Source organism: Trichoplusia ni, chromosome 6 (assembly GCF_003590095.1).
Source record: "Trichoplusia ni isolate ovarian cell line Hi5 chromosome 6, tn1, whole genome shotgun sequence".
In the NCBI taxonomy this organism is placed as follows: Eukaryota; Metazoa; Arthropoda; class Insecta; order Lepidoptera; family Noctuidae; genus Trichoplusia; species Trichoplusia ni.
In genome coordinates this window covers 5,256,454-5,267,317 of record NC_039483.1, presented here as the reverse complement: position 1 = coordinate 5,267,317, position 10,864 = coordinate 5,256,454, and the positions used below count along the sequence as shown (strand labels likewise).

Genomic DNA, 10,864 nt, shown 5'->3' with positions numbered 1-10,864 from the left:
TGGCGGCAACATAAATACATTATCTGTGAATTTTAACTGACTAGCTAACATAATTAATGAAATACAGTCTAGTGACAAATGGACAAACAGCGGCGTCTTAGTAGAATAGAGCTACGTGTTTACCCGTTAGGTACGAAATCCTAGAAAAAAGACCACACTAAGGGATTGAATCCTCGTATCGCAGGAGCTTCACAAACATTCAAGTCACACGCACAAAGACATTCAGACTCTGGACAAAAAATTGTGGATCACACAAATGTTGGTCCCACGTGGGGAACCTAAGGTGCGCACCGTATTTTTGGCGGTGACCTTTACCTCTTAGCTCTCCGTGCAGTCTTAGGCATCAGATGTCATATAGCTTTGTCATATTTGCGCATGTTTAAAATAGTTGTTTCTTAGTTTATTTACAGGTACATAATACATATTCGCATAATACATATTCAAGCAGTGGAACACTATAAAATCTATCAATAATAGGCTTAATAAAAGAAAAAGGCACCAAAATCATTTTATTTTTTAATCGTCGGGCAATCATTATAAAAGTTTTATGTTCACTTTTGTCCAGTATATCGTGAGTCACTCTAATTTGCGTATTGTATCATCATATAGGTCAATGAACAATACTGTTTCCTGTAGTTATAAACTTTTGATATATCCTCATTTCATTATCAAACCACATCATCAGAAGTCGCCTATTAGATTAGTGTAAATCACCTCCATTGGCACATGTGGGTCCATCCAGTTTAAATTAACCTGTCTGAAGTTTCTATACAACTCCACAAGATACAGCCATCTCTGGTCTTCTTTTAAGATTTTGTATAAATCAGTCTTGCTTACTCAGTTAAAGTGTTACTTTAGATAGGTCATGTAATGTTGGTATTGCTGTACATAATATTTACATGTGACGCTGTTACATGAACGTGTGAAGTCAATGATGATGTATTTTATGTTTACTTCGTCTCGGCTAATTGCTATTATGTAGAAAATATTTTCCAATCTGTGTCTATTTGAATAACCATTTCATCATCATTGTCACTCCTTATAAGGCAATGCTTAGCATATTCCTCGCCTTGTTATAAGGTGACCCGCCCTATTATTCGATAAACAAAATCTTTGGTTTAGATTAGATTAGAATATTCTTTATTGTACACCATGGAATTAAAGCAGTGATTCCATGGTTATTGTGATAGTAAACGTTTCTGTCGCCTTCTTGTCATATTTTACGATTTCCTCACATTAACTTTTAATTTTTTACATCACTCCACCAACGGTTATCCCTCCAATTTACGTATTAAGCCAATCTCCATTGATTGCTTCGGTTTTATAACAGCTTGTCTAGAAACGCTTGGGAACCCAGGCTACTTCTTTACTTAGTAAGTATTTAGTTACTTCCGCTCTTCCTTAGTTAGTGCATTTTCATTTATGTCCGGTAAACCATAAGTATTGTTTCTGGCAGACGACATTTTTTACTGTAAACAAAGAAATTACCAATCACTCAAAAATCACCCTTACTGCTCACAAAATAAAACTGCTATACTTATCAAGATTCATCGGAGGCAACAGACTTAACACCTGCCAGTTTAAGTAAACCATAGTAGTTGTGGAAGGAAGACACTGCTATACGCAGCTTATATTTCTATCTCGCTTTAACTTCAGCAACAGTTTGGAGGTGGTACGCCTTTGCTTACCGAAGGCCACTTTATAATATAAAGCTCAGGTGCTACTCAATTAGTTTCAGTGGTTCAAGGAGTGCAACAATGATCGGATTAATACTGTTTTGTTTGTTGTCTTGTCTTTGTGTTTTATGGGCATGGACGGTGTATGTTAAGGGGAAACATAAGTTGCCCCCCTTGTATCCTGGTGCCTTACCTATCATTGGACACATTTACATGCTGTTTGGAGATGGGACTTGTGAGTTTATTTTGTTTTGTTTAGTGACAATTTGTACGAAAATGAAAAAAGGTACTAAAGAAGGTTTTGGAATATGTATAATCGGGTTTCCGTGATCTTAATAAACCTGGATGGAAATAGTGGGCAGTAGTAAGAAGTGGTAGTATAATACTAGTAAATTCTATTTTAAATGTGAAACCTTTTTTAACAAAAATGTCAGGTGAAACAACTAATTTTAAATATCTTCCTCTGGCACCAATCGAATATTAAAACCAAACTGAAATTTGAGTTCCAGTTAACTATTACGTGGTATCAAATGTCATATACCTAGATTTGAGAGCGTTTTACACTTATCGTTGAAGCATTTAAGAATTTGCAGCTCTGCTGGAAACGGAGTTTATGAATGAATATGTAAAAATGCGAACATATTCGTATACACTTATGCAGAGTATTTCTTAGACTAGCTTTATTACTAGGGCACTACGAACTATAACTAGAAAATGACAAACATACAAATTTATTTTGATACTAGATATAAGTATCTTCGGTAGCATATATTGTAAAATGCCGAAGATATATCTAACTTAAACACGTGAGTAGTTACCAGCCAACTAAATTGTTTGTGAAATGTAACATATTAAGACCAATAGTTAAGTTGACTCAGTCGAAACGTGCGTAAATATACGCACGATTCACGTACTTACAAATATGTTTCACGGTCTTTATAAACCAGTTTATAAACAACGAAATCTCGTGACTTATCTATTCACGATTTTTTCTTCTATTTCTTCGTTCAAATCCATTTTCGTTTTTGAGAAGAAGGTTTTTTTCCTAAAATCTATAATTGAAGGAAGTCCTCTCTTTTGATCTTCTTCTTCTCGTAAGATTGATGTAGAATCTGGTGACAGAATTAAAACCCACAAGCCTCAGAAGTATTTTTTGTCGTGTTGTATTAGAATGTCAAATTATAAGGACGTTTCTTTACAGCACTATGGAGTACAGTAAAAGCGATTGCAGTAGAGACGATGAAACAGGGAGGTGTCACAACAGTCATCCTAGGATCAAGCATATATTACTGTAAGTATATCTGATGATTTATAAACAGCAAACAATGTCTGAAAACTATCAGATTTACAGCTACTGAAACAACTGAATACAATTACTTAGGATTCGGACTTGAAAGCAGTAAGACTAGGTTCAATGAGTATTTGCCCCGGGAACTCCTTCAAGTACAAGAACATATATCAACTAAAATTAGACACAAGTCTTGGAACTTAAAAACTATGTTCTATTCAAAATGAAAAGTGTGAGCAATGTTGGTTATTCATAAATCAGTTTATTCCCAATATCTGTGTTCATTGACTTGAGAAAAATGAGACGGCCGACAAAAACTTTTTTGTTCGTCTAAAGTTTTACACGCAGTTTTAGGTTGTTCACATTTGATATCTTACTTATTCGTAGCCAAGATTAGGTACAAGATAATCGTCATTGTTAGGTACGTTTCGATCGGGCAGCTTACCTATATATCAAGTATTTTACTTACTTGGATATAATAGGAAGATCTTCTGCTTCTCACAATTCACGTAAAAAAACTCTTTTTTTATAGTCATCACAGATCCAGACGATGCATTGACTGCAGCCAACTCCTGTCTTCAGAAACACTTCGCCTATAAATTCGCGAAGCCTTGGTTGGGTGAAGGATTAATCACTTCCTCAGGTCAGTTGATCATTTGGTTCTTTTATTGTTATCTCTTCTCAACAGCCTTTCTCCGAACTGCACGACCGATACCTCGGGAACTCCTTCATAATCATGTTATCCATAAGAAAATTAAAGCTTTCACAAAAGTTTTGATTTTGAAACTGATTTTTGCCCAGCTGACCAGAAATCCATAATAACCTTCTACCATTCTCCCGGAATCCAGAATAACAATCCCCCATTATTATCTACCAGGTGAAGTTTGGAAGAGACACCGAAAACTGTTGACCCCTGCCTTCAGTTTACCAGTGATGCTCAACTTTTTGGACATCTTCAACAGCCAATCACGGAAATTAGTGAAAAATCTGAAAGTGGAAATATCAAAAGGACCCTTTGATCACACTGTTTATTTAAGGAATATTGCTTTGGAGACCTTTTGCTGTGAGTATCAAAAGTTACTTTATAAATAACATTTTGCTTGACGAATTTATATCGTCCATAAAAATAGAAACCTCTTGAATTTTGCCGAGAGTATTGAATCTGTACTTCAGTAGTTTTAAGCAAGGAATCCTTAATGATCCCCAAAATTAATTTAATTTTTGATCCGAGTTGGGTTATATAGCCTATTATTTACTTTAATCCATTTTGGGGGTTTATGGACTTCAAAAACACATTAATATAAAAAATGAGAAGTGGTAAAATGAGTTTGTCTCTCTACTAACAATTCCTCAAGCAAATATAATAAACAAGATTTATATTTCAAACAATTCCTCAAGCAAATATAATAAACAAGATTTATATTTCAGTGACTGCATTTGGAATATCTGGTTTCGAAGACAAAGAGTTTATCAAAACGTACATGCACGCTGTCGACAAGATTCTGACAATCGTGACTCAAAGGTTCCAGAACTTCTGGCTTCAAAGTGACCTCATCTTCAGATTAAGTGGTTTGAAGAAGGAACACGATGAACTCATTAAGATCGTCAATGATATGTCGAATAAGGTAAGAAAATTGTGTTCTGATGTTTGTGCAAGTGGTGACAATGAAGAGCTACATATATTGTGGGAATTTGTGATGAGGGGTCTACTCATTGTTATTAAGAAGAACCATGTGTTGCATTATACCCGGATCATAGGATCAATCGTCTTACTAAAAAGTTTTGATAGTAATTTTAACGTTCAATAAAATCTTAAACTTTTGCTGTTTGATTTATAGGACCTTCAAACGATTCCACCACACGTTTGAAAACATATTTTACCATCACCCTTTAAGAGTATGTTTTACTTTAACATTGTTAATTGGTCCTTTAATTTTAGGTTATACAGAAAAAGAAAGCCGAGAGAACCAACGATGTCAATGCTTACGCTGTTAAAGCCTCAGGTAAGTGTATTTCATAAACGCATTGTGTTTATGGAGTCGTAAATAAGTTTATTATATGACGTACTAGCTATTGCGGCTAGGCCTAGAGAAGTCGAACAAAAGTATAAGCTACTCTCAAACCGTTCTTACAATTTCATCGTAATCGGTCTAGGCGTTACACACTGACTCACAGGCACACTCATATTCATTCAAATTTTTAATATGCTCATGATGTCATGATATTTTGGTACTGAACCGTTCGAGACAAGTTGAATATTTCAAGACTCCTAACGAAGGATTTTCACATACAAAAAAAGCACTTGGGCTTACTTTTAAACTTCTCCTTGCATGTTTAAGACCTCCGAACGCACTTCGAAATTACAAAAGCAATTTCCCCACAGGTGTAAGATACAAGCCATTCCTGGATCTACTTCTGGAACTGTCAGAAGAGAATGCTCTCACCGACAAGGAGATCAGAGAGGAGGTGGACACAGCCATCGTGACGGGATTCGATACGTCATCGAGTTTACTGAGCTACATCATGATACTGCTCGGCACGCATCCTGAGGTGCAGGACAAGATTTATGACGAGTAAGTACTTTGATAATTTCATACAAAATACTTTGAAGGGTCTCACACGAGAAAGGTGCTTACAAGAATGATATGGAATGGAATATTATGCCATTGAATATTACATACTTAGGAAATATCTGCTCGTAGGGCAGAATGAAAACAAAAAAGTGAAAAAATATTAAAAAATGGAAGAATATTTTAATCGGGTAATCCAATCTACAAGATTCAACCATGCGATAAATCATTACCTATTTGAAAATTTTGGGTTCTGGAATTTTAGTACACGCTTACCCAGAGTAAGCACGAAATATTTGCATCTCCAGTTGCGACCACTCGGGGAATTCATCATAAAAAATAGGTTAGACGTATTATCATTTGATCTTACCGAGACCCTTAATCATAAGCTTATGACGTAATTTCGAAATTGTTGTCGTGTCTCGAAATACCATCAAACACCGTCACGTGTCAACAGGCTCACGTGAACAAATAACATCTGTATGTCTAACCATAGGTTTTATGCCACAAATAGAAGTGTTAAGTAATTAATTACTTGTCCTTCCATTGGAAACTATGGAGGCGTGTTTCATAGGCTGGGCGCCCACCACTAGGTGATCAAGCATTATACTATGATTGCAGTTGTGCTAGATTTTAGATGCCGTGAGTACTGTCACGTTTACACTACTGATGTGTGCTGTGGCGAGGCGACTAATGTTATTTGACGTTTTAGTACGTCAGGTGGATTCAATATTTTAAATAATATTGGATTACGTAAACTTACTCGTACATCATATATTTATATTTAAAAAAGACAAAAGATGCGAACCCGGAATGCATCAATAAATGATGAAACATAATATAGAAGTTGGAAGGAATAAGTGAAAAACGTAACTTGGCAGTAAAAAAATACTGATAATTGACGTCACAATATGTCATGAGATTTCAAGCTAATGTATGATCTTCATTTTATGTAAATTCGATGAAAGAAGAAATATGTTCCCCAATTTTTTGAAAATTCATCTGACGGTCTAATTAGATTTTTTTAGCCCATTTTTTCTATTCCTAACGACACATATCTTACAGGATCAGTGAAGTATTCCAAACAGACAGAGATGTGGATAAGGACGATCTAAACAAGTTGGTGTACACCGAGGCGGTTATCAAGGAGAGTCTCCGGATATTTACCACAGGACCTGTCACTCTGAGATACGTCGACAAGGAAGTTAAGCTCAGTAAGTTGCAACAATAGCACTATAATTGATATGAAGATGCTGACCTTAATTTATGTAGGTCTTTTTTGATATCAATGAAAATATGGAGGCATGTCTATGTCTATCACCTGTTCGTTCTGCCGGGCTGATTTGAGAATGTTAATTAACCAAATGAATACAAAAAAATAATAATTAAAAATTAACATATTGTGTACATAATATGTTGCTGACCTCCTAAACGACGCTTACAGTTGAATTATAACATAAAAGCAATAAAGAAAAGTGTCATACAAGCATTAATATGCACGGTATGAAAATGTTTGAATATTATAGATTTATGTTTCCGCATATCATTTTCCTCTTTTTTATAATCCGCTTGTTTATTTACAGAAAACTACACGATGCGTGCTGACACGCAGTGCGTGGTGCTACTCTTCGGTGTCCATAGGGAAGCTGCTTGGGGTAAAGATGTGGATAAATTTAGACCAGAAAGGTGGCTTGAAAAGGACATGCCAGCAAACCCGAATGCATTCGTCGGATTCAGTCTAGGAAAACGATCGTGTTTAGGTAAGTAATGTTTGAATTTTCAAATGAAGGGTCCATAAATAGGCGAGAGAAAAATAGCGGAAAGATAAAATCAGACTGAAAAATAGTTACTAGCCAGATGAAAACTTAAACCAGAACAATTGCCTTTTTTCATTTAGGGGCATTTCATTTATACCTATATCTTGCAAATATACTATCCTGGATTAGAGAAGGTGAAAACATTTCGGTAATTTTGCCTGTTAAACCTTGTCATTCTCCATTTTATACGGGAAGGCAAAAAAGTTCTCCAGCAAAAGTAAACCTAAAACCTTAGCGACCACTCACACTCAGTCTTGACCAAAACAGACAAGTGAAACCTCTATTTCTCTTATCACAGGTAAAACGTATGCAATGATATCGATGAAGACGACCCTCGCCCACTTCATCAGAAGGTACAAGGTTAAGGCTGATGACAGCAACTTGAAGCTACGATTCGACTTCTTATTAAAACCCGTTTCTGGACATGAGATCACTTTGGAAGAAAGAGTTTAGAGATAAATACGTATGTTTGTAAGAATTTTATAAGTAAATAGGTCGATTAGCATCCTAATTCTGAGCCATGATTGTCGATTTACGATGACGGTAAGTTTTGCTATATGTAGATACGTTTTATAGATGTCTTTGTTACTTTGCAGTTTTACAATGATAATTTGAGAATGGAATGTCCTTCTAGGATGCAAAAACTGCTTACATTGCTAATCTGCCCTATGTTGATTGATTGATAAGTATTATCAAATAGATTGTTAGATACTAGTAACTTAATTTAGTTATTATACAAGGTTGTGGCAATTCAAAGGACCCTTTTTTTCTTTTGAACAATATATTTTATATTTAGGTGTAGTTATTCGACTGATGTAAATATTAAGTATTTTATATATTACGTATATCAAACACTCAATAATAAAGCTGTGATTGGTTTTAAAATTGAAACCTTCTTTAAATTTCTCGGTACCCCATTATTGACCAAATAATTTGACAAACATTCGTGTCTTGTTTCCTTATGTGATTAAAGTTTCGTCCAATGTAATGTAGATACTAATACCTTGGGCCAATATTTGCTATAATTCAAATTCTCGAATCCGGGGTTGTGTCATAGATATAAATTTCAAATTCACATGTACCCAGACTTATCAAACATTAGCAGGTAAGTAAATATTAGTGTTAGTCGTCAAATATTCACATAGTATCTCGAAATACGCATGTTCACTAAATGTGTATGTTTTATGATACAATTGTGACAAATTACGTAGGCATAGCAAACAATTGTCAAAATATACATAGCTTCTTTAAGCACTATTCTAGAAACAGACAGCAACAAACAGTATTAAAGCATGTTCAATTTACCAAAAATTCATTTTAAGGCACAAATGGAGAACGTCATGAGTAATTCAACCTAGACAACTAATTGAATCATGGTGGGCTGCATTATAAGGAATAAAAATTCGAGAGATCGGAACAAGAAATAACTGATCATTATGAACATCTTTTCGATGTCTATTCTGATTGGATAATTTCTCAAACTCGTTTCTGATTAATTTCGTTGCGGATTCCAAGGAGTTCCAAAAAAGCCAAGTTCCAAGGGTGATACGCTATAATCGATCCTTCTTACGAAAGTTGCTTTGACATGTGTTGGGCCTGTCTCATAATATATACAAACTCTTTTGTGTTATTTAACAGGTCATTGGTCTTTACTCGAATTTAAACCTGCTCCAATAATACCAGCTTAAGTGTAGCGCTGACTCATCGCTATTTTTGTCACAACTTTCTTTGCAATGAGGAAGGTAGACGGGTGACCTTAAACCGGCTACATGTAAACAAAAGGCAAAGGCCAGGATCCTTTGGATCTTGAAACACGACCAGTGGTCCAAGATCCAAGGGACTAACTTCTACCAACTTTTATGACTTCGGTATAGTAGTTAGTGACTGGCCTCTTACTCTGGTAGAGAGTAGGGGTTCAATTCCGGCGCCGACGATACTCATTCCTTGAATTGCATACCACAATTTATAAAAGGCATCACACTAGACTTACATAAAATTCGCTCGGGCATGCTATGCAGCACCAGGAATCTCACTAACCTTCTTAGTAACTTCCGTAACTTTAAAATATCCGAGCCAGTGATAACATACCTATTTTTACCTATCAATTGGCAGCTTTTGGAGTATGTAAGTACTCCAAATTATCATTCTCATAATATACAAATAATAACGCATAACGCGCAGCTACGTAGGCGTATATCTAAATTTGCCTTGTATTTAGGATGTTGAGTTATTGTCAAGTTGAATAACATTTCAAGTACACCTAAAAGCCACAAAAGTAGTAAATGTATTTATAAAACATTGTGCCCGCGTGGGATATCGCTGTAAAGAATAATCCTTTCTTTAATTAGTGTAAAACGAAACCTTTGTTACTTTGTATCCCTCCAAGAATATATGAAAGTTTAATGATGATCAGGTAAGTATTCTGCTCGAGAAAACGTAAACAAACATTCACATTTATAATAATAAATAAAAAAAAACATGAAGAATGTTACCTATAACATTCTTGAGACGGTTTTTTTTTGTTTTTATCTTGCATAATATACCTAGTACTCATAACATAATATTAGATATGCTTTGCTAGTAATAATAAGTGGTGGTGGCCTTGCGGTTCTATGCATGGACTTGTATACACAAGGTGCAGGTTCGATCCTGAAGCAGGCTAAGTACCAATGATACTTTTGTGGCGTTTCAAAGTAATATGTACCTTATTTTTTTCTTTCTTTTCAAAGTTTTATGACACCCCTGAGAAACGGTGAAGGAAAACATCGTGAGGAAACCAAATATTGGAATCAGAAATCGCCAACCCGCAGTGAGCTAGCGTGGTGATCAATGCTCAAACCGTCCCTTTACGGGAAGGGGCCAGAGCCCATCAGTGGGACGTATATAGGCTGCTGTTGTTAAGTGCTAGTTAGTCCACAAACAAACTGACTCAATGCTAATCAGTACCAATTTTCATAAGTAGTTAGTAAGTAAGCTAATGGTATTTCTAAACAAAACTCAGAGCTTCCAGGATATTGGGTGTCATTCACACCAAATAGAGCGCTTAGGCGCGAAGCAAAGCTAATATCACATATCAAGCAAAATTAAGACTTATCCAAAGAGCATAAAGTTCAAATTGAAATACGGTGCCGTTGTTTGAATACCTATTAAAATGCCACGCAATTTTGAACTTTAGATGTCAGGGATACATCACAAATTTCTACGCATTTGACACGAGAATTGTAGTATTATTCTTGTGACGTTTAATTTTAACACTTTTGACGTCGATTATCATATACTCAGTTCAATCATTATACGTGGCATACGGCACGTAGGTATGCGCACTCAATTTTTTATACTATTTAGGGATCAATGATTTACAGTAAAAATATGAAAAAAAATTATAAAAAGGGAAATCTTTTTATTCTGAATAATATTACATACTACGTTTGTATCAATCTAAATATGTAGCAAAGAAAGGCAATCCCAATTGCAATTTTATTTTAACTTATTGGCTTTGTATTTTCTTAGTCG

The 10,864-nt window shown here is 35.3% G+C and overlaps 1 protein-coding gene across 1 annotated transcript; it reads left to right on the top strand.

The window, feature by feature from the left end:
• The first annotated feature begins 1,662 nt into the window (after positions 1-1,662).
• LOC113495221 (cytochrome P450 4C1-like) lies at positions 1,663-8,242 on the top strand. Its single transcript, XM_026873844.1, has 10 exons — positions 1,663-1,911; positions 2,878-2,967; positions 3,497-3,607; positions 3,842-4,027; positions 4,393-4,589; positions 4,904-4,967; positions 5,348-5,537; positions 6,600-6,748; positions 7,118-7,294; positions 7,650-8,242. Exons 1-10 carry the CDS (start codon positions 1,758-1,760, stop codon positions 7,802-7,804), a joined length of 1,473 nt encoding a protein of 490 aa, XP_026729645.1. The 5' UTR covers positions 1,663-1,757; the 3' UTR covers positions 7,805-8,242.
• The last annotated feature ends 2,622 nt before the right edge of the window (positions 8,243-10,864 follow it).